The 23,928-nt window shown below is 49.4% G+C and overlaps 2 protein-coding genes across 10 annotated transcripts in view; both read left to right on the forward strand.

Moving 5' to 3' along the window:
- The first annotated feature begins 231 nt into the window (after positions 1-231).
- Positions 232-11,316, forward strand: GRM2 (glutamate metabotropic receptor 2). Of its 7 annotated transcripts, none has more exons than XR_002739875.2 (6): positions 232-2,634; positions 5,013-5,850; positions 7,351-8,426; positions 9,741-9,795; positions 10,332-10,512; positions 10,742-11,316. XR_002739875.2 is itself a non-coding variant. In XM_019822261.3 (6 exons), the coding sequence occupies exons 2-6, from the start codon at positions 2,185-2,187 to the stop codon at positions 10,813-10,815; spliced, it is 2,619 nt and encodes an 872-aa protein (XP_019677820.1). In that variant the 5' UTR covers positions 264-371; positions 2,049-2,184; the 3' UTR covers positions 10,816-11,316. The 7 variants fall into 7 exon arrangements, 5 of the variants coding, with proteins under 5 accessions (XP_023105023.1, XP_006928894.1, XP_019677825.1 ...); XM_019822261.3 differs by lacking the exon at positions 9,741-9,795 and having other exon boundaries at positions 264-371; positions 2,049-2,634; XR_002739877.2 differs by lacking the exon at positions 10,742-11,316 and having other exon boundaries at positions 9,641-9,795; positions 10,332-10,425.
- Positions 11,317-17,440: 6,124 nt separating this feature from the next.
- Positions 17,441-23,928, forward strand: part of LOC111556205 (IQ domain-containing protein F2) — a 109,115-nt gene continuing 102,627 nt past the window's right edge. Inside the window, exon 1 of one of the 3 annotated variants that reach the window (XM_045050869.1) lies at positions 17,441-17,639. The gene's annotated coding sequence lies outside the window, so the exon portion shown is untranslated. The remainder of the gene's footprint in view (positions 17,640-23,928) is intronic. The other 2 variants (XM_045050866.1, XM_045050870.1) reach the window with 2 other exon arrangements.

The following is a 23,928-nucleotide window of genomic DNA, read 5'->3' on the forward strand; positions in this document are numbered from 1 at the left end:
AGGGGGCAGATAGGCACCTGCTCCTGCGCATAGCAGGAGCGCCCGAGGATTCAGCACCACGCGGTGGACAGCGCCGGGACGAAAGCCCCGCGAAGAGCAGAAGCCAGAGGCGCAGGGCACGGAGCGGTGCAGGAGTCTGGAGGGAGGCGGAGGCCAGGTTGGGAGCGGGAGATCCGGAGTGGGGAGGAACGGAGGAGGGGCTGGGGGCGGGCCGGGGCCAGGGGCGGGGCGGGCCGCTATTGAAAGCGGCCGGGCGAGCGGGCGGACGGAGAGCGCAGAGCTGCCGAGAGAGCGAGCTAGTGAGCGAGAGCTGGAACCCTGCGCCCCCGGCTCCTCTCCGTTTCTCTCCGCGCCGGAGTCGGGCGCTCCAGGTAGGGTAAGCCCGTGGTGCCGCGGCCGCCGCCGACCTTATAGATCCTGACCCCATGTCCCAGCGTCCCGCGGGCCCTCGAGTTCTGGGGCGCTCGGGCCGGGGCGTCCAGCCAGAGCTCGCCAGGAGCTCTGGGAAGCGGGAAGACAACCCCAGGCGTCCCGCCTTTCTTCCCCAGAGAACGCACGCCCTGCATCACGCTCCTTCGTTCCTCCTCTCCTTACATCCTTTGGTCTGTCTTTCTGTCTGTGCCTCTATCTTTGTGTCAGCCTACCGGTCTCAATCACTCCTTGCCCAGGCCCCCTGGCTGCCCGCCTCTGGGATTCTATCTCCCTTCAGGGTATTGTCCCTGTCTGAATTTGGGTCCTGGCCGCCCCTGTGGGAGGCTTGTGGTTTTGACCCGTTTGGACCTCAGCCCCCATCTGGGTCCCTTCCTCATCTGTGTTGGTCTTCATGCTTGCCTCTCTCTCCTGGTTGCCTGGTTGAACTGCTGCTTTCCCGGTACCCACAGGATCCCAGTCTCCTTGCCCTGGCACCAGTGGGAGATTAACCCTGGGGAGCTGAGGGGCAAAGTGAAGAACCCCAGTCTCTGTGCCAGGACATGGGGTCCTTGAACTAGTGGCTAACCTTATTCAGCCTCAGTTTCCTTTTCCTAGCCTTCCCAAGCCTGCGTGATTGTGAGAGCCTGTGTGGGGTGGGCATCTGGGAGGGTAGCTGGGGCACAAATGAAGTGCATAGTGGAAGAGGGAAGGAGGGGTCCCTGAGGGCCAGGGCCAGGGTGGACAGGATAGGGAAAGGATGAGGATAAGGAGATTAGAGATGGTTCTGATGCTTGGTTCTGAGCTGAAGAAAACACAGGGGCACAAAGTCTCAAACAGCATTCTATGCAGAGCTGAGGTGCCCAAAAGTCTCACCTTGAGCAATTTTGAGATTTTGACTAGATGAACTGACCCTGTCCCTGGACACACACATATGCTCACATTGACTTTTCCTGTTGACTTAAGACCTGTGGCCACTTCAGTTTCCCTCCCTGGGGCCAACCTCTCCACCTTGCTGTCAAACTCCCAGGGTCTAGAGTCTCTATTACATCCTCAGTCAGGGGCTCTGGGGATGGCTTTTTAAGAACTAGAGGCTAGGACCCTTGGGTGCTCACCCTGGGTTCCAGGCTCTCTAGGAGTTGGAGACTACCCTTCGGAGATTTTTCCTTCCCTCTTCTGTGGTGGTTTCTCAGGCACAATGGCTCATTTCTGGGAATGCAAGATTCAAGATAGAGATTGGACCCCTAAGTTTATACTCTAACCTGGCTCCTGCTGCAAAGGTGTTGACTTTGGGGTCCTGGGAGATTTGTGCAAGGTCTTGGACACTCTTTGATTCACAGCAGGATTGGTGTTAGCTGAGTTCTCCTAACTTAATGTCTGAGCCTCTACTCTCTGCCTCCCTCCCTCTCTGCTGAGTATGGAATGGGCACAGAGGCCATCTAAAGACCCAGATGAGGGCAAGGCTGAGAAACAGGTCAATGGGTGTCTCAGGAGCTTCTCAGCTTAGTCAGTGATACCACCTCTCCCTGGCTCCCTAGGAAAGTCCCTAGGTGAGGGAATTGGGGACGGCAGAGTCAGAAGGGGTAGCCACTCTCGGGTTCCACCTCTCCCTGTTTGTCTGTCTGTCTCTTTCTCTGCAGGAGCTGGGCCCCTTCTTATCTCTCTTCCTGCCTGTCCTTTCCTGGTCCCTGTTTTCTCCTTTCTTTGCCTTTGCTGCTTCTACCCTCATCCCCTGGAGGCCCAGGTCTGCTGGACCCATCCATCCCCTTTGGGACAATGGGATCACTGCTTGGGCTCCTGGCACTGCTTCTGCTATGGGGCACTGTGGCTGAGGGCCCCGCCAAGAAGGTGCTGACCCTGGAGGGGGACCTGGTCCTGGGTGGGCTGTTCCCGGTACACCAGAAGGGCGGCCCGGCAGAGGACTGTGGGCCTGTCAATGAGCATCGTGGCATCCAGCGCCTGGAGGCCATGCTTTTTGCACTGGACCGCATCAACCGTGACCCACGCCTGCTGCCGGGTGTGCGCCTGGGCGCGCACATACTCGACAGCTGCTCCAAGGACACACATGCCCTGGAGCAGGCACTCGACTTCGTGCGTGCCTCACTTAGCCGTGGTGCCGATGGCTCACGCCACATCTGCCCTGACGGCTCTTATGCCACCCACGGTGATGCTCCCACTGCCATCACTGGTGTCATTGGCGGCTCCTACAGCGACGTCTCCATTCAGGTATGTGGGGCTGCCCAAATGGGGACTGGGGAGGGAGGCCAGAGGCAGGGGCCCAGAATTCCCTTGGAGCAGGGGCTCTAGGCTGCCATGTATTAGAAGGGGGGCGAGGAGCTTCCTTTAAGTAGCTTTTTACAGAATACCAAGAAAGTGCCCCTGTCACATGATGCAGGCTGACTTTTAGAAATTGTATAAGGAAAACATCCCACTTGCATCACATACACACACACAGCTGATGTTAAAGAGTCCTAAGAAGCTTAATAGCCAGGCCTCTTGGATCAGAACCCCAGGTGTGAATCCTGGCTCCCAGACATACTATGTGACACTGGATGCTATTTCTTCTGTGCCTCAGTTTCCTCCTTACAGAACAGGATTCATAACACTTGCCACTCTTAAGGTTGCGGTGGAAATTTAATGAGGTAATACATGCAAAGCTTGTGTCAGAGGCATAATCAATATTAACTGCTATTGTTATTAACCCATTTTATAGATGAGGAAACTGAGGCTTGAAGAGTGGCAGGTACTGGCAAAGTGGAGACATTCACCTAGAGCTCACAGCCAAGGGCCTCCAGCTCTGTCAGATCACCTCTCCATGGACTAGAAAGGGGTGAAAGATAGAAGCCAGGAGCATCCCAGAGAAGAGAAACAGGGATGGGGACCCCGCAGGAAGAGAAGCAGAATGGGTGAAGTGGGGGGAGGGTCCCTTAGGGTCTTTGGGGGGACAGGATTTGCAGGGGTGGGAAGGTAAGGGAATGAGACCCTCCCTCCTGCTTTCTCACAGACTGGCCCAGCTGATATCCCTGGGCATGCGTGGCTGCTTTAGCCCATGTGGGACCCTCCCCCTCCCTGACTGGGTCCCACCTCTTGCCTGGACACTTACCTGCCTGGTGCCCAGAATAGGTTGCCAGAAGATGTGGCCAGAACTGGGATCAGGATTAGGATTTGCATAGAGGGCCTTGCCTGGGGCTTCAGCTTCCTTTACGAGGCCAGCTAAGGGCACTGCAGTCAGAGGCAGGGCCAGGACCCCTGACTTGGCACACTTAGTCAGGAGAAATGAAGCAGGAGTCTGAACTGTGGAGGCAGCTTCTGACCTGGGATGGGGGAGGCCTCCTCATCCTCTTACTGCAGGAAGTGAGTTACCTGTTCTGCTAGTCCCAGCTGCTGGAGGTGGCCAGTAGCAATTTGGACAGGTATGGCTGTGCCGGCACCCACATCTGCCACATCCCACCTGCTGATGCTTTCAGGGGCCTCCAGGGTGCTTTCCCAGCATCCACCCTCTCCACAGTTCTTAGGGCTCCATGCATTCATCTCCAGGAGTCCAGTTACTTTCCTCCCACCCCAAGCTGCCTGCCTCCTGTACCAGGGCCCACACTTCAAAATTGGTCTGCTTTTTCCTTGTCTGAGTCAAAACAAGGCCCAGCCCTTCATCTTAGGCTGAACCTGCCTGTTAATAATTCCTCCTCATTTCAACCCCATCTCTCCTGCCCAAACCCCTATCGTCTTCCTTTTGCCCGGCACTGTGACCTCACATGCATTTTCATTTTTCCCTATTCAGCAGCCTCATCAGGCAGGAATGAGAAACTGAGGCTCAGGGAGGTTTGCTAACTTGCCCAGGGACACAGAGGCAGAAAGTACGAGAGGAGAAGGCATTGAGACTGTCAGAGTAAGAGCCTGTGTCCCAGGTGCAAAGGCAGGACCTAGCTCCCACGTGTAGAACCTGGGCCTTGTCCTGCTCTCACCTACCCATCCCACCATGTCCTTGTCTGTCTCCCACTCTGGCGGGCAGGTCCTAGGGACCCAAGGGTAGGAGATGGCCTGCCAGGTGGTCAGCGGTAAGCAGGAAGCCTTGTTTATTTCAAGTTCAGCCATCCGATGGCAGCCAAGATCTGGGTCTCCTTTCCTGAGGAAGCCTTTTCCTTCTTTCTCCATCATTCCATCAGGATGGACTCTGGGGAAAGGTTACCTGCCCCAAATAGGTAGAGAGCCCAAGAGCCCTGAGCATCCCAGCTAGTGCCCTGCCCCCCGCCCTGTGCAGCCAAGTACCAACCTCTCCCCAGCCCAAGCTTTGGGCCTTCCCTTGCTTCCCTACTTTTGCTACTGCTCTGCATCTGAAGGGGGACAGTAGAGGGGTCCTGGTGTGGCTCCGGAGCCAGGTGCCTCAGCCCTAGGTCTTCTCTCTCCCAGCCCTTGGGAAGGAGTGGAACACTCCCTACCCCCAGAGGGAAGACACATCAAGACAGGGTATGGGTCTTTGGGGAGAAGCAGACCTCAGGGCTGACTACACAGACACTTGATCCCAAGGTCGAGTAGCTGTGAGGAACACACCTGTCTTTCGAGTTTGACCTGATCTCTGATCTTGGCCCTCTCTACTGGTCCCCCAGGTGGCCAACCTCCTGCGGCTATTTCAGATTCCACAGATCAGCTATGCCTCCACCAGTGCCAAGCTGAGCGACAAGTCCCGCTATGACTACTTTGCCCGCACTGTGCCCCCCGACTTCTTCCAAGCCAAGGCCATGGCCGAGATTCTCCGCTTCTTCAACTGGACATATGTGTCCACTGTGGCGTCCGAGGGTGACTATGGTGAGACAGGCATCGAAGCCTTTGAGCTGGAGGCCCGTGCCCGCAACATCTGCGTGGCCACCTCGGAGAAGGTGGGCCGTGCCATGAGCCGAGCAGCTTTCGAAGGCGTGGTGCGAGCCCTACTGCAGAAGCCCAGTGCCCGTGTGGCTGTCCTGTTCACCCGCTCCGAGGACGCACGCGAGCTCCTCGCGGCCACCCGGCGTCTCAACGCCAGCTTCACCTGGGTGGCCAGTGATGGCTGGGGCGCCCTGGAGAGCGTGGTGGCCGGCAGCGAGGGGGCCGCTGAGGGCGCCATCACTATCGAGCTGGCCTCCTATCCCATCAGCGACTTTGCCTCCTACTTCCGGAGCCTGGACCCTTGGAATAACAGCCGGAACCCCTGGTTCCGTGAGTTCTGGGAGCAGAGGTTCGGCTGTAGCTTCCGGCGGCGAGATTGTGCAGCCCACTCGCTGCGCTCCGTGCCCTTTGAGCAAGAGTCCAAGATCATGTTTGTGGTCAACGCAGTGTATGCCATGGCCCATGCACTGCACAACATGCACCGAGCCCTCTGCCCCAACACCACACACCTCTGTGATGCAATGCGGCCTGTCAACGGGCGCCGCCTCTACAAGGACTTCGTGCTCAATGTCAAGTTTGATGGTAATGGGGCTGGCTAGTGTCCAGCAGTTTTCTGGCCTTCAGCAGGCAAGAGGGATCGGGTCTTCAGGTTCCATTACCTGACTAAGAAAACGTAGCCTACAGCAAGTGAGGGAGTCACCCGGGGTGGGGGAGGGCTGGGATGTGATCCAGGACAAGGATGGCTAGACAGAGGGGACTCCAACTGAAGCCAGGGCTGAGGTTTCACTTTCTGGCCTGGTCCTGCACTGAGGGTCTCTAGTTCCTGTTTGAACCTTGCTCTCTCTCTCCATTCTGCCTCTTTATCATGCGGAGAGTAGGGACTGGGGGCCCTCGAGCCCATTCTCAGGCAGCAAAACATCAGTGGGAGTCAGAATAAGGGTGGGTTGAGAGTGAGCATCAGGTGGCACTCTATTTTCTGGGAAAATTCTATTCCTCATCTTGATTTTCCATTCAAGGTGGCCACAGTCTCTTCATACCAAAATTTATTTTAATGAACGTTCCAGCTTTACAAAAAATGAACGCCTCAGAATCCTCACTGTGCTTCAGGAAGCATCACTGTAGGAGCAGTGGGAGGGTGCCAGGGCCCCCAAAGCTTACTGGCCCAGGGTTAAGATGAATAATAATTCCAATGAGATTTATATTCAGAGTTGTGGGAGAATCAGGGGAGGGGTTAGGATTGGACTCGGGTGCATGAGGTTGCCATCAGAGCAAGGCTCAATTCAGCCCACTGAGCTAGGTAGGATTTATTGGAGGGCTCAAGTTGGATTCTGAGGACTTTGAGGCTGGCTTGAAGGAGCAGGGGTTACATGGAACCTGCAAGGGACTCCAGGCTGCATCATTCACCATATGGAGCCTTATGCACATCATCTGCTAGTATGAACCCCAACTTCTCACTGGGACCTGGGATGACAGGGGTCCTGCTTCCTCTTGAGCCTGGCTGGGAGATGTGAGGTTCCCGGGTGAGGGGAGATGGGGAAGAGAAGTGCCTTATGAGCTGCGTGATGAGCACATCTAAAGTTGGGGTTCAGCTAGCACTGATGTGAGTATTAGGACTAGAGGGGAGAGAGTTGACTTGTCATCAAGAGAATTAAGTGGGACCAGGACTGGACCTGAGGCTGAATTTAGGTGTGAGGGTGTCCGTGTTAAGTCTGGGGGGAGGGCTGCAGTGTGTGTTGTGATAAGGTTGGGGTCTAGGGTCTGGGGTCTGGGTTGGAAGTTACTGGAGACTAGGCATAAAGCTAGGTTTTGGGGAGTCATGGTTGGGCGTCGGTGTGGACATTAGGTTTGTGGAGATGCCTGGGCTTTGAGGTTGGGGTTTTATTTGGAGTTTAGAGTTGAGATTTGTTGTAGCCTCTCATTTAGAACAATGGCTGGGGTTAAGTCCAGCTTTAGTGTTGGGATGGGGCTCAGAAGGACAAGGAGTGGCCTCAGGTCGGGGTCTGGGTTCCATGTTAGGGTGAGGGTGGAGGTCACATCAAGACTACCCACCAATCCAACCTTCTCTTCCCTCCCCAATTCCAGCCCCCTTCCGCCCAGCTGACACACACAATGAAGTCCGCTTCGACCGCTTTGGTGATGGTATCGGTCGCTACAACATCTTCACCTACCTGCGGGCAGGCAGTGGGCGCTATCGCTACCAGAAGGTGGGCTACTGGGCAGAAGGCCTGACCCTGGACACCAGCCTCATCCCATGGGCCTCGCCCTTGGCTGGCCCCCTGCCCACGTCTCGCTGCAGTGAGCCCTGTCTCCAGAATGAGGTGAAGAGTGTGCAGCCAGGGGAGGTCTGCTGCTGGCTCTGCATCCCCTGCCAGCCTTACGAGTACCGGCTGGACGAGTTCACTTGTGCTGACTGTGGCCTGGGCTACTGGCCCAACGCCAGCCTGACTGGCTGCTTTGAGCTGCCCCAGGAGTACATCCGCTGGGGCGATGCTTGGGCCGTGGGACCAGTCACCATTGCCTGCCTAGGCGCTCTGGCCACCCTCTTCGTGCTGGGTGTCTTCGTGCGGCACAATGCCACCCCAGTGGTTAAGGCCTCAGGCCGAGAGCTCTGCTACATCCTGCTGGGCGGTGTCTTCCTCTGCTACTGCATGACCTTCATCTTCATTGCCAAGCCATCCACGGTGGTGTGCACCCTACGGCGCCTTGGTTTGGGCACCGCCTTCTCTGTCTGCTACTCAGCTCTGCTCACCAAGACCAACCGCATCGCGCGCATCTTCGGTGGGGCCCGGGAGGGAGCCCAGCGGCCACGCTTCATCAGTCCTGCCTCACAGGTGGCCATCTGCCTGGCGCTTATCTCGGGCCAGCTGCTCATTGTGGCTGCCTGGCTGGTGGTGGAGGCACCGGGCACCGGCAAGGAGACAGCCCCGGAGCGGCGGGAGGTGGTGACATTGCGCTGCAACCATCGAGATGCAAGCATGCTGGGCTCACTGGCCTACAACGTGCTCCTCATCGCGCTCTGCACGCTCTATGCCTTCAAGACCCGCAAGTGCCCCGAGAACTTCAATGAGGCCAAATTCATAGGCTTTACCATGTACACCACCTGCATCATCTGGCTGGCCTTCCTGCCCATCTTCTATGTCACCTCCAGTGACTACCGGGTGAGCCACCTGCCACAGAGTGGCAGCGGGGTTGGGGGTGGGTCCTGGACCTCTTGTTTCCTGGTGTCTCATTTACTCTTCTGATAACTCTGAGGCTCCAATAGGCTGAAAGCTCACCCAGCTTGCAGTGGCCCAGTTGGGACTGGATCCCAGGGGAAGGTGGGAAGGTTGAGTGGGGACTAAGACAATGGACAAGGAGGTGGAGGAGTTAGAGCTGAGATTTCAGGACTCAGATGTCACCCCCTAAGCTCGAGGAGAGGCATGGACTGAAATATGTCCAGATGGGCCGATGCTCTGCCCTGCTCCATGGAGGGGTTGGCTGCAGAAGGGGACACTTGGTTTCTGCTCTTGGGTAGCTCCTGGGCTAGTGGGTGGGTGACCAGGGGATCAACTAAAGAACTAAGTCAGGAAATGCTGTTGACTTGTTTAGGTCCTAGTGAGAGCACAGAAGAGGGAGGTGTGTGTGTGGTGTGTATGTGGTGTGTGTGTGTGTGTGTGTGTGTGTGTGTGTGTGTGTGTGGAGAGAGAGAGAGAGAGAGAGAGAGAGAGAGAGAGAAAGAGAGAGAGAGAAAGAAAGAGAGAGAGAGAATCATGGAGGGCTTCTTGGAAGAGGAGTCCTTGAACTGGGCTCTGCAAGACAGGCAGGTTTCAATAGGTTGGATGGAGAAGGTAGGGAAGGGCAGTCAATACAGAGGCCGATTGGAGCAGAGGGCGTGCATTGACCTCCCTTGTTGAGGAGGGGAGGCACAAATGGTGCAAGATAGGCAGAGGTGAGGGTGGAAAGTGGGAATGGGAATGGTGGGCTATCAGGCCACATGGTCTCAGAGGGTACCATGCTCTGATGCCTCTTGGAGCCTTGCAGTGTAGCACAGTGCCCCTGGAGTTGTGCAGCTCTGGGGTTGAGAGATGAAAGCAGGAAAGGCAGAGAAGCTAAAGCACAGAGCAGTAGGAGATCTAGGGGATAGGGTTGAGGGAGTTCTAAGCAGGTGGAAACTGTACCCCAGTTGGTGGCTTCCAAGCAAAGTTCCAACTGGCACTGAGTGTCTCATAGGTCTCCTCACCTTCTAGGGGGCCATGGCTGCTTTAAATGGGGGTGGTCAGGGAATGCCTCTCTGCAGAGGTGACAGATGAGCTCTCCTCTAGACAGTAAGAGGATCGTCTTGGTGAATCCTCACGACTCTGGAGTAAACTCCGTGGCTCTCCCCATTTTACAGACGAAGAAACGGAGACTCAGGGAGGTTCAATCCCTTGCCTGAGGTCACTCAGCTTGGGAGTGTAGAGCAGGGTCTGAACTGACAATCTTAACAATTAAAGGAGCAGGAAAATCGAGACAAGAGCCCCTGCAAAGGCCCTTTCCCCCAGGACAGAGGTATGGTGGGCAGTGCTGGGGGCCAGGGCGGCTGGGTTTGGCTGTTGTTGCACCTGCTGGGCCACCTGCCTGGTTGGTGGAGGCCAGGGCTGGGGAGGGAATCTGCTCTGACTCAGCCTGCATTTGCATATGATTTGCATTTGCATGCCAATCATAGTTGGCTAAGGACTAACCTGGACACACACACACGCAGTATCCACACATGCACACATGCACACACACACACACACACACACATACCTGCACGCATATGCATGCAGATACACACTTATACACACACTGGCAGACACACTCCGATGCACACATACATTCCTGCAACCCTGCATGTTCACCCCCCTCAGCTGGAACTTTGATCTCCCTGGGAAGGTGGTTCACGGGCTGACGCTGGGACTGTGCCCACCTTCCTAGAAATCCTTTGGGGCTTGGCAAATGGACCAAGACCCAGTGTTGGATGCTTACCATCTCCCCTACTCCCTAACCCTGCAGCCTGACAGGGGTCATGGGGCCAGACTCATCCTTGACTTCACCCATCCCAGGTGCAGACCACCACCATGTGCGTGTCGGTCAGCCTCAGCGGCTCTGTGGTGCTCGGCTGTCTCTTTGCGCCCAAGCTGCACATCATCCTTTTCCAGCCACAGAAGAACGTGGTTAGCCATCGTGCACCCACCAGCCGCTTCAGCAGCGCCGCCACCAGGGCCAGCTCCAGCCTCGGCCAAGGTCAGCATTCACCCTAAGCAGCCTGCTCTCTGCCTCAGCTCCTCAACATGGGGACCACTCCTTGGGTTGCTGGGATTCCTTGGCTGGAGGTGGAGAGCTCCTTAGATGAGGCTGGATAGGAGAGGGAGGGGTGAAGGCGGGAAACTTCCCTCCACACTCCTGCTTGCCCTGCTGCCTGCCTCTGTAAAGGACCTCAGGGTTGGCCCCAATCTTTGACTTCCTTTCCTAGGGTCTGGCTCCCAGTTTGTCCCCACCGTTTGCAACGGCCGTGAGGTGGTAGATTCAACAACATCGTCGCTTTGAAGACCCCACATTCCTGCCCCCACACAGCTGCTCCCTGGAATCCGGTGCACCCCCACATCCAGGGCCAGGAGGAAGTCAGCTGGAGCATTGCAATAACCCCAACTCCATGCCCGCCCCCGCAGCCACTTACCTACCTACTTATTCCAACCCTTCAGAGTCAGAAGTCAGGGTCCTTGGCCCGGGAGCCTCTGCAGCAGCCACCAACTGTCCTCGCAGCGTGTCCCCTCCTTGCTAGGCCCGGGTAGGACTCAGAAGGGAGCAAGCCAGGGTCTACTCTGCCCTGGAACAGGATGGCCGAGGACCACCGGCCCCAATCCACAATCAGCAAAGGTGCTTCCAGCCCCACCCTTCCCTCCTTCTAGGGCCTTTTTAATTTTTTACATAAGTTATTCTGGGATGGGGAGGGGGGTTATTGTGGGGGCCATCCCTCCCCGTGCATAGTAGTTTGTCCTGTGGTTTATTTTGTATTACCTGTAAATAAAGTGTCTTTATTTAAAAAAAAATCACTCGTTGCCTTTGACCCAGGGAGACCGTCATGCCCTCCACGGCCGCCCAACCTTCCTTTCCATAGTATTTGTTGACTCTGATCTGTGCCTGCTCTGTGCCGGATGCTAGGATCTGGCAGCCAGCAAGACAGACCCAGTCCTGCTTGGTTGGGGAGACAGAAGATGAAAAAGCCATCCTCTCTGAAAAGGATCCCCCGCAGAGCAGCCAAGAAACTACTGGGATGAGAGCAGGGGTCTCCAAGGGACTCACGCTCCTCTGACAGCGCAAGGGAGGACCCGGATGGAGTGGGCGGTAGGGCAGGAGGGGCGGCCGACTGTGACCCGTAACTGTGGGCTTTTCCACAGCTGGCCTGCCTGGCACTCGGAAGAGCTACTGGTTAGCACAAAGCCAGGCTGAGCCTTGGTATGGAGGGAACCAAGAGGAGACACAGCTGAACATTGCCTGTTCGGGTACCGTGTACAGAGCCGGAAAGAGCTGGTGTGGAGGGAGGAGATGAAGCAGGAAGGACAGAGCCTGGGCAGTTAGAGAGGTCATCTGCTGTCAGACTGTGAGAGGTGGAAGAAGGGGCCTCCTCCAGTCTCGGAGGAGCTCTCCCCCAACTGCCTGGGTCGTGGGGCCCGGGGCCCCGGGGCCCTAGGGCATCCTCCCACCCCCGCACTTGCCATCTGGGGCTCACCAGCAGAGGGCGCAGAGGCAGGGTTTCAGGCACAGCACTCAGCCAGGCAACCGCTGCCCTCCTGTGGCTTAGGGGGGCAGTGGGCACAGAACTCAAACAGGAGCAGAACCTGGCACCTTCTGGGGTGCCCCGGCACTGCGGAGTCTCAGAGGGACAAGGTCTTGTGTTGGGAGATGGGCAGGCCAGGGACATTGGTTGTTTTTAAGTTAATTCATTTGCAGTTACAGGCTAGCAAGGCTGTGGAAATTTGGGTTAACAATTTTAAAAATATAAACAGAAAACAAAACAAAACAACAATTGCAGGAGTGGCTCTTCCTCTCCAGCCAATATCTGAAGTGTAGGAGTGCCACATAACATACAAATGCCTAGTTACATTTGAACGGCACATAAACAATGAATAAATTTTTAGTATAAGTATGTCCCATGCTATATTTGAGACATAATTATACTAAACATTTTGTTGTTTATCTGACATTCAAATTTAACTGGGCCTTCTGTATTTTCATTTGCTAATTTTGCCAAGACTACTGGGGTGTCTCTTTTCAGGATCCCTGGTCTTGAATGACCCAGGCATGGGTGCAGCCCCCAGTGGCTGAGCACCGGGGCACTGTATCCCATGGGACCTGTGGTGCTGATCTGTGCTTCCAGTGCGGCCTTTTCTGGATCTTCCTGCAAAACTGGACCCAGGAAGCATTTGCCCACCTTCCCAGCTTCTGGACAGGCCAAGATGTGCTCTGATGTTTTGCACCGGGGGGAGCAACCCTCCTTTCCATGGCTTCAGCTATTTACTTAAAAAAATTTTTTTTTCTTCAACGTTTATTTATTTTTGGGACAGAGAGGGACAGAGCATGAACGGGGGAGGGGCAGAGAGAGAGGGAGACACAGAATCGGAAACAGGCTCCAGGCTCTGAGCCATCAGCCCAGAGCCTGACGCGGGGCTCGAACTCACGGACCGTGAGATCATGACCTGGCTGAAGTCGGACGCTTAACCGACTGCGCCACCCAGGCGCCCCTTATTTACTTTAAAATGTAATAATAGGGGTGCCTGGGTGGCTCAGTCGGTTAAGCGTCTGACTTCGGCTCAGGTCACGATCTCGCGGTTCGTGAGTTCGAGCCCCGCGTCAGGCTCTGTGCTGACAGCTCAGAGCCTGGAGCCTGCTTCAGATTCTGTGTCTCCCTCTCTCTCTCTGACCCTCCCCCGTTCATGCCCTGTCTCTCTCTGTCTCAAAAATAAATAAACGTAAAAAAAAATTTTTTTAATATAATAATAATAATAGTTTGTTAAAAGTAGTTATTAAAATGGCTCATAACTAAGGAGGTACAAGGAATATTCAGTGAAGAATCACCTTCTGTCCCTGTCACCCATCACCTGGGGGCAGAAGGTGGATGAAGAGTTCCTGAGGGCCAGTCCTCACATCTGCCCACCACACCCCTTTCCTTCCACCACCACCTCTGCCTTGCCTTCTCCACGCCCACACTGTTGTGGGCAGAGAATCTGCTGGATTTCACTCCTCAACTCTCACATGTTGCTCGGACCAGGCCCTTCCAGCTGCCCCTGCCCCCGTCCTCCCCCTGGTCCTGACCGTCCTAGGCTTATGTCTCTGCTGTCCCTGCTCAGTACCACATCCATGTCCCACAAAGCCCTGGTGCCAGAACCAGGTGGGGGCCCAGGGGTCCCTGATGGGCTGGCCCTGCTTATGTGAGACTTGGAGTCCTCCAAGGAGAGCCCTGCCCTTTCTGGGGCCTGACAGCTGAGATGCCAAACATTTGGGGTTCTCTCCAGCCATAGGGAATTGACTGTCCTTCAGTGTAACCAGCAGTCTGCTTTGCTTGGGCAGCTGTCCTGTGGCTTTGCCCACAGCTCCACCCTGCCCTTCTGCCACCCTTTCACCTGTCCCTTGCACTGGTCCTGGGCAAGCTACAGCAGCCTGTCTGGGTGGGCCTGACTCTCTCTCTCTCTCTCAACCAGGAGTCCCTGTGGCATGGTCAAGGCCACTCTTTTCACAGCTCCCCCAGTCCTGTCATAGGATCAGGGAGAGTGAGCCCTTTCCAGAGGAAGCCCTTCAGATAGAAAGAATATTGAAATCCAAGAAGTTGGTGATGTATTGAGCAAAGGTGTTGGGGACAAAAAAAAAAAAAAAAATAGAGCTGAGGGGATGACACAGAGCTGGGGAAATGATTCAAGCTGTTCCACATCCCCTGGGTCCTGTGGGGAGACTTGCCCCATGGCTACATTCATACAGAGTTCTTTCTCCATTATCCCCACCCCACCCTGGCTGCTCTTGCCTCCTCCCTTGGGTTCTGGGGTCAGGAAAGGTAGAGGGGAAAGGAGGGGTCACTGAGGATCTCAAAACCCTCTGAAAATGTCCCCACCCCAACTTCCTGCAGGAAAGGAAAGGAGCCTGGCCTCCCCACCCATGGGCCAACAGGCCATTGAGCACTAAAGATGGGGTGTCCTCAGTCGGGGGGGAGGGGCTAGATCTGGGAAAAACAGGGGAAGGAGGTGGGGGGCTAAAGGGAGGTGAAAAGCTGGAGGGTGCAAAGGGAGGGAGGAGAGAAATGGAGGAAACTGGGAGGAAGACAGTGGTGGGGGGAAGGGGGGTGGCGGGCAGCCAGAGGAGGGAGAAAGTAAAACATGGAAGCTTTAAACCCCAAGGGCTCTCATCAAGAAGGCAGGTTTGTTTATTTGTTTGTTTGTTTTTTAAAGAAAAATCACTTTATTCTTTCTGTGGAAACAATATACGCTCCCTATAAACAGTTTAAGCATTATGGAAAAGTTAAAAAAAAAAAAAAGTATTAGTTCCAGTTGCATGATTCAAATATAACCATCATTAACATTTCTGGTGCAGCATCCTAGACATATTTCCATGCATTTTTTACAGATAGAAGGAGGGATAGAAATACTTTCATAAAAATGGGATCATGCCATATGTCTATTTTCTTAGTGAAGATTTAATTTTACTTGATTCTAATTGAAGAAAATGAATCTGAAAGTAAAACTGAAGAAATTCTTGAACTTCACAGACATTTCTTCACCACACAAGACATGTTCCGCCTGAAAAATCACAGTAGGTTGAAGAAAAGAGAGAGTGACCTTTAGAGGTATACATTTGGCTAGTCTCGGAATCTGAGGTGAGTCTGACCTGTGGCCAGCCTCACCCCATGAAGGAAAGGACAGTGGGCCCTCCACCACGTACACTGCACCTGTCCCAGGAATTGTTGTCTAAGTTGTCACTGTGCACTGTCGCACTGAGGCAGACGCCCACAGGTTCCAGGTGGCTCACGTGGTGTTTGTATTTCAGCCACGCCACACCTGGCCCTCCCATCTCTGCATTCACGTTGGTTCTCATCCCTCAGGTATGGCGGCATGGAAGCCCTGGGATACTGAGCTCCCTGTAATGAGTCCTTTCTCTGGGCAAAATAAACTGGGTGCTGGGACAGCCTCTTGGTCACAACATCTGAAACTCTCTGGCGGTCTTTCAGCATCATTATGTTTTTATTAACCACATTTTCCTTATAGGCCATATTGACTGATGCCTTGTTGAGAAATTGAGAACATTAGCATTAGCTAGTAGTTTTACACTGTCCAGTTTTATCTCGTCTGAATTGTTTGGTAACAGCAATTTACTTAGTTATTTCATATTCATTGTTTATCCAAGGCATCCACAGGTTGCTGCCTTCCTCTTCCGCTTCCTCACTCCTGAGTTCAAACTTTTTTTTTTTAAGTTTATTTATTTTGAGAGAGAGAGAGAGAGAGCACAAGCAGGGGAGGGACAGAGAAAGAGAGGGTGAGAGGGAGAGAGAGAGGATCCCAAGTGGGCTCTGAGCTGCCTTTAAGGAGCCTCACACTGGGCTCTGTCTCACCACTGTGAGACCATGACCTGAGCAGAAATCAAGAGTCAGATGCTTAACCAACTGGGCCACTCAGGTGCCCCCTTGAGTTCCAACTTTTGATGTCACTTTTTTAATTTTTTTAAAGTGTTTATTTTTGAGAGAGAGACAGAGTACAAGAGGGGGAGGGGCAGAGAGAGAGGGAGACAGAATCTGAAGCAGGCCCCAGGCTCAGCACAGAGCCTGACTGGGGCTCGAACCCACCCACCACAAGATCAGGACCTGAGCCAAAGTCGGACACCCAACCGACTGAGCCACCCAGGTGCCCCTTGATGTCACTTTTAATTGTTGTAATTTTATTAAGTAGTTTTTCTTTTTCATGGAAGCCTTGTGGTCCCCATATTCTGACTTCTTTTATATTTGACAATGCCCTTTCCCCCCATTTTCCATGAATGTTATTACGAAGATTTTGTCTTATTAGCTTATTTTACCCAATTTTAATGTAACTCACATATATTTTTTTAATGTTTTATTTATTTTTGAGAGAGGGAGAGAGCACGAGCAGAGGAGGGACAGAGAGAGAGGGGGAAGGACAGAGGATCCAAAGCAGGCTCTGTGCTGACAGCAGAGAGCCTGACTTGGGGCTCAAACCCACAAACTGTGAGATCATGACCTGAGCCGAAGTCAGACACTTAACCAACTGAGCTATCCAGGCGCCCTTTTAATGTAACTCATCTTAATTAAAACATCCCTTTGTCTCTAATGATTACTTCCCCTTTTTGCTATGACAATTTTATTTACATATAAAAAAGTAGAACTGCCTCCACTAAGCGTTAGCTATATCAATCTCTGGCCCATATTTTTTCAAATATATGCCTATTTTTTTCCTTTCACCCCCTTCAGAATTTTTAAATGTAAATCCAGGCGAACTTTTATCCTTTTAATTAAAATAATATACAACATTTATTGAGCATTTACTGTGCTCTGGACTGTGTGTGTATATAAGTGTATAAGAGTTCATATTGTACTTAGCTAGTTTCATTTAATCCAGTAGTCATGTTAGGTGCATTTTATTTATATACCCATTATACAGACATGAAATAAAAGTTTTACTGAAAAATGTATACAATTCATAGAGGTAGATCTCAATGCATTTTTTTCACAAAGCTAACACACCTTTAAACTATCACCCAGATTAGTGATGGAGATATTTTCCTCTTGACTTTGTACTTGAATAAAAAGGAACTGGTTTTAGTATTTGGGGGTCCGTGCTCTTTTTTAAAAAAGTTACAACTTCATATTATTTCATTTTTATATAGTTTAAATTTTAAAAGTGTTTGCTTTATAAAAAAATTGTGAGAGACGATGCAGAGAGTTCCCACAGGCCCCACACCCAGATTCCTCTATTATTAGTTTACATTAGTAAATTAGTAACAAATAGTACATTTGTTACAATTAATGGGGAAACAGTGGTACCTTCTTATTAACTAAAAATTCATAGCTGATTCAGATTTCCTAGTTTCCCCCTAATACCCTTTTTCTGTTCCAGGATCCCACCCAGGACACCGCTTACGCGCTGTGGGAGGAAGTGGCCTGGGGCACGTGGCCGCTGGCTGCTGAGCCACAAGCTGGATCCGGGCCTCAGGGGCTCCTCGCCCCTCCCCTGTCCCTGGAATGCGCGCAGCCGCCATCCGACTGCGGGAGCCATTTTCAAGCAGGAGGCCCGGAGAGAGCAATGTGGCGCTGAGAACTTCTGAGCGGGGCTAAGGCCTCAGATCCTGCAGGGTCAAAGACAAGCCTGGACCAGCCTGTAAGTCGGCTTGCTTCTTAAACCCGCCACCTACCAGTCTGGAGCGCCCTGGCCCTTCCTTCCGTCTCTCCTTGCCCTCCGTGCCCTCGGCCACCAGTTTTCCACCCAACAGGCTCCCCTTTTTAAAATTAAAACACACACACACACACACACACACACACACACACACACACACACAAAACTTTTTAGGGGCGTCTGGGTGGCTCAGTCGGTTGAGTGTCCGACTTCGGCTCAGGTCATGATCCCGCGATTGGTGAGTTTGAGCCCGTGTAGGGCTCTGTACTGACAGCTAGGAGACTGGAGCCTTCTTGAATTCGGTGTCTACCCCTCTCTCTGCCCCTCCCCACTCACACTCTGTCTCTCTCTCAAAAAATAAAAGTAAACATTAAAAAAAAAAACAACCTTTAAAAAATATCTCTTTTTTCCCCGGTTTTATTGATACAGTCGACCCATATCGCTGTGTATCTCAGGTGTACAGCAGAGAGGGCTGACTTACACATACTGTGCAATGATCACCACAGAAAATTTAGTTAGCATCTGTTATCTCTTGGAGATAAAATGAAAAGAGAAAGCAAAACAAGGAAAAAACCTTTTTTCCTTGTGACAAGGACTCTTGGGATCCACTCTGTTGACTTCCCTGTATAAGCTTGCAGCAGCATAGCTTCAGTCACTACGCAGGAGGGGACATCCCTAGCACTCACTTGTTTTGTCACTGGAGGCCTGTACCTTCGACCACCTCCTCACGGTCCAGACTCTTCCCCTCAAAACTTGGTGGGCATTTCTCTGTTGTCTTCTAGCCTTGAGTGGTTGCTGTAGGGAGATTTGAGGCTTGTCTGATTTTAAAACAAATATTGAGCAGTATTCTGCATACTATAAGATGCACAGATTTTAGGGGTACAATTCTGTGAATTTTGACAAACGTGTACCCTGATGTAAACATCACCCAAATCTAGATATATAACTTTCTCTTTCCTCCTCAAAGATCCCCCTTGCCCCTTTTCCAGTAACTACCACGTCCTCCCAGAGATGACCACTGTTTGATTCTGATCACCATTAACTAGCTTTGCCTAGAACTTTATATAAATAGAGTCATACCGTATGTACCCTTTTGTGTCTGACTTTTTTCTCTAAATCTGTTTATGTGATTCATCCATGTTGCTGTGAGAATCGAATCTTTGTTTCTTTTTTATTGCCGAGTAATATTCCATTGTACAAATACACTGGAATTCCGCTCTCCATTCTCCTGTGGATGTATATTGGATTGTTTCCAATTTTTAAAGCTATTATAGATACATCTACTATGAACACTTTTGAGCAAGCCTTTTTGTAGACATAGGTTTTCAACTTTCTCTAGTAAATGCCTAAGAGTAGAATGGCTGAGTCATAGAGTCAGGGATTTTTAATCTTTATCAGAAATTTCCAAATGGTTTTCTCAAGTGATTATGCCATTAAAAACTGTTTTTTCAACATGTATTCATTTTTGAGAGACAGAGAGAGACAGAGTGTGAGTGGGGTCGGGTCAGAGAGAGAGGGAGACACAGAATCTGAAGTAGGCTCCAGGCTCTGAGCTGTCAGCACAGAGCCTGACGCGAATCTCGAACTCATGGACCACGAGATCATGACCTGAGCTGAGGTCAGACACTTAACCGAATGAGCCACCCAGGCACCCCTTGATTGTGCCATTTTACACCAATATATCCCAGATACTCTTTGCCACTTGCCAGTCCTTTTAACTGTAGTGGGTGTCTAGTGACATCTTACTCTGTGTGTGTGTGTGTGTGTGTGTGTGTGTTTAATGTTCATTTTTAAGAGAGAGCGCGCATGTGCGTGTGCCTGTGAGCTGGGGAAGGGCAGAGAGGGGAACGGAGGATTGGAAGCGGGCTCGGGGATGACAGCAGCAAACCCAGTATGGGGCTGGAACTCATCAACCACGAGATCATGACCTTAGCGGAAGTCAGATACTCAACTGAGCCACCCAGACGCCCCCTTATTATGGTTTTAATTTGTATTTCTCTGGTGGTAAATTATACTGAGCAGTTTCTCACCTTCTTTTCGGCTATTCTGTGTCTTCTTTTTTGAAGTACTTCACATCTTTTGCTCATTTTTATTGGGCTATTTATTTTTTTAATACTGTTTTGTAGGAATTCTTTATATGTGCAGGATGAGTTTATTGGATAAATGTATTATGAACCTTTTCCCTATTCTGTAGCTTTGCTTTTACTTATCTTACTCAGTTAATGAGCAAAGACTTTAATTTTGTTTTTTTATGGTTAGTGCCTTACATTTTTTTTTTAGTATAGTTGACACACAATGTGACATTAATTTCAGGTGTACAGCATAGTGACTCAACTTCTCTATATGTTCTGCTGTGCTCACCACAGGTGTAGCTGCCATCTGTCACCAGACATGCTATCACAGTACCATTGCCTGTACTCCCTATGCTGTGCCTTTTATCCTCGTGACTTATTCATTCCATGACTGGAAGCCTGTAGCACGCACTCTTCTTCACCCATTTTGCCCATTCCTCTGCCCCCCTTCCCTCTGGTATATGGTTAGTACCTTTATGATCTGTCCAAGAAATCTTTGCCTGCCCCAAGTTTGTGAACGTTTTCTCCTGTTTTTTTGGTCTATACTTTTTTTTAAGAGGAAAAACTAATATAACATAAAACTAACCATTTTAAAATTGGCAATTCAGTGGCATTTAATAAATTCACACTGTTTTACAATCAACACCTCTCTATAGTTCTGAAACATTTTCATCATCTCAAATAAAACCCTGGACCCATTAAGCAGTTACTCCCCATTCTTCCTTCCTTCAGCCTGTGGCAAACCACCAATCAATCTACTTTCTATCTCTATTGATTTTCCTATTCTGGATATTGGTATAAATGGAATCATGCAGTATGTGATCCTGTGTGTCTGGCTTCTTTCACTTAGCTGATGGTTGGATACCAGACCGTTATCAGATGTATGATTTGTAAATATTCTCTCCTATTCTGTAGGTTGTCTTTTTGCTTTCTTGATAATGTCCTTTGATGCACTCACGTTTTTTATTTCGATGAAATAATTTATCTATATTCCCTTTTGTTGCTTATGCTTTTGGTGTAACCTAAAAATTCATTGCCAAATCCAAGGTCATGAAGATTTTTACCCCTTGCCTTCTTGTAAGAGTTTTATGGTATTAGCTCTTATATTTAGGTCCTTGATCCATTGTGAGTTAATTTTTATGTACAGTGGGAGGAGTCCAACTTCATTTTTTGCATATGGATAGTCGTCTCAGCACTACATCTATCTGTATGCCTGTACCACACTGATTTGATTACTGTAATTTCATAGTAAGTTTTGAAATTGTGAAATGTGAGTACTCTAGTTTTGTCCTTTTTTTTTTTCAAAATTGTTTTGACTATTCAATTCCATATGAATTTGAAGATTTGCTTTTTTATTTCTTTAGATAAGACCATTGGGGTTTTGATGGGAATTGTACTGGATTTGTAGCCCACTTTGGGGATTATTGCCATCTTAAAATTATTAAGTCTTCCAACCCATGAACACAGGATGTTTTTCTATTTACTTAGATCTTCTATAATTTCTTTCAGCAATGTTTTATAGTTTCCATATGTGAGTCTTTCACTTCCCTGAGTAGATTTATTCCTAGATACGCTATTCTTTGTGATACTATTGTAAATTATGGAATTGTTTTCTTAATTTCATTTTCAGATTGTTCATTACTGGTGCATAGTAACACAACTGATTTTTGTGTGTTGGTATTGTATCTGCCACTTTGCTGAATTCATTTCTTACTTCTAGTAGTTTTAAAAAAAAATTCTTTGGGATGTATTATTTGTGCAATTATGTCACCTGTGAACAGAGATAGCTTTATTCTTTATTTTCCAGTTTGGATGCTTTATTTTCCTTGCCTAATTTCTCTGGTTAGAACTTCCAGTACAGTGTTGAAGAACATTGGTGAAAGTGGGCATCCTTGTCTTATTTCTAATCTTAGGGAGAAAGCTGTGTCTTTTTACCATTGAGTATGATGTTAGCAGGGGCGTTTTCCTAATTGCCCTTTATCATGTTCAGGATCTTCCATTCCTTGTTCTCTGAATGTTTTCATCATGAAAGGATGTTGGATTTTGCCAAAAGCTTTCACTGCATCAATGGAGATGTTCGTAGGATTTTTTCCCCTTTGTTCTATTACATTGAATGGCTTTTTTATGTTGAACCGCCTTAAATCCCAGGGATAAATCTCACTTGGTCATTGTGTACAGTCTTTTTAATATGCTTTTGGATCTGCTTTAGTCGTATATTGAGGATTTTTGCATCTATATTCATAAGGGATATCGATCTGCAGTTTTCTTTCCTTGTGGCATCCTTGCCTGGTTTTAGCATGAGGGTAATATTGGCCTCATAGAATGAGTTAGGAAGTATTCTCTCCTCTTCTGTGTTCTGGAAGAGTTTGGAAAAGATTGGTGTTAATTTTTTAAATGTCTAGTATAATTCACCAGTAAAGCCACCTGATCCTGAACTTTTCATATTGGGAGGTTTTTGATTAGTGATTCAATCTCTGATAGGTCTATTTCAGATTTTTCTTTGGGGAAGTTTTGATAATTTGTGTGTTTCTATGAATGGGTCCAATTCATCTATATTATCTGATTTGTTGGAGTATAATTGTTCATAGTATACTTATAATTCTTTTTATTAAAAACAATTTTTTAAGTTTACTTATTTATTTTGAGAGAGAGAGAAGGAGAGAGAATGAGTGAGTATGAGTGGGAGAAGGGCAGAGAGAGAGAGGGAGAGAGAATCCCAAACAGGCTCTGTGCTGACAGCGGGGCTCGAACTCCCAAACAGAGAGATCATGACCTGAACCAAAACCAAGAGTCTGACGTTTAACTAACTGAGCCACCCAGGAGCCCCTCTTATAATTCTTTTTAAAGCCACTCTTTCAAGGCATGATTGACATACAGAAAGCTGTACATTTTTAATGTATACAATACCATTAGTTTGGAGATAAGTCTACACCCATGAGACCATCACTGAAATCAAGGCCATCCAAAAGATTCCTTCCTTTCTCTTTATTTACTAAATTAAATTTTTTTCTTTTTTGCTAAGAGCCCTTGGCAAAAAAAAAAAAAAAAATCTACCTTCTTAGCTAATTTTTAAGTATACAATACAGTATTGTTCATTATGGGCTCTATGTTGTATGGCAGATCTCCAGAATTTACTCATCTTACATAACTGAAACTTTGTACGCTTTGGCCGCCACCTCTCCCAAGCATTATGGTAATGATTATTCTACTCCTTTGAATTTGACTGTTTTAGATTTCTCATAAAAGTGGGATCATGCAGTATTTGTCCTTCTGTATCTGGCTTATTTCACTTAGCATAATGTCCTCCAGGTTTATTCGTGTTGCAAATGACAGCATTTCCTTCCTTTTTATGGCCACTAATATTCCACTGTGAGTGTGTGATAGGATATATGTCACGTTTTCTTTCTTTTTTTTTTTTAACTGAAGTATAATTAGCATACAGTGTTATATTACTTTGCACAACATAATGATTCAACAATTCTGTTTTTTCTCACCCCCCACGATGATTCAGCAACTGTATTCATTACTCAGTGCTCATCATGATAAGTGTACTCTTAATCCTCTTTATCTATTTCACCCACCACCACCACCACCCCCCATTTCCCCTCGGGCAACCATCAGTTTGTTCTCTGTATTTAAAAGTCTGGTTTTGGGGGAGCACCTGGGTGGCTCAGTCAGTTAAGCGTCCAACACTTGATTTCAGCTCAGGCCATGATCTCACAGTTTGTGGGATCAAGTCCCACGATAGACTTTGCACTGATGGTGTGGAGTGTGCTTGGGATTCTCCCTCTCCTCTCTCTTCCCTTCCCCTGCTCACTCTCTCTCTCTCTCTCTCTCAAAATAAATAAATAAACATTAAAAAGAGTCTGGTTTTTTGTTTGTCTCTTTTCTCTGTTTTTTATTTGTTCTGTTTATTAAATTCCACATGTGGGTAAAATCATATGGTATTTGTCTTTCTCTTTTTTACTTATTTCACTCAGCATTATGTACTCTAAGTCCAATCATGTTGTTGCAAATGACAAGATCTCATTCTTTTTTTATGGCTGAGTAATATTCTATTGTGCATATAGACCACATCTTCTTTGTCCATTCATCTATTGATAGGCAACTTGGTTGCTTCCATATCTTTGCTATTGTAAATAATGCTGCAATAAACATACAAGTGCATATATCTTTTAGAATTAGTGTTTTCATATTCTTTG

Source organism: Felis catus, chromosome A2 (assembly GCF_018350175.1).
Source record: "Felis catus isolate Fca126 chromosome A2, F.catus_Fca126_mat1.0, whole genome shotgun sequence".
NCBI classification, from domain to species: Eukaryota; Metazoa; Chordata; class Mammalia; order Carnivora; family Felidae; genus Felis; species Felis catus.

Bases quoted from the DNA above. Each gene is read 5' to 3' on its own strand.
- GRM2 (XM_006928832.5), top strand. From the start codon at position 2,185: ATGGGATCACTGCTTGGGCTCCTGGCACTGCTTCTGCTATGGGGCACT. The intron at 2,635-5,012 runs GTATGTGGGGCT...CTGGTCCCCCAG, and splicing joins ACAGCGACGTCTCCATTCAG to GTGGCCAACCTCCTGCGGCT. The intron at 8,427-10,331 runs GTGAGCCACCTG...CACCCATCCCAG, and splicing joins TCACCTCCAGTGACTACCGG to GTGCAGACCACCACCATGTG.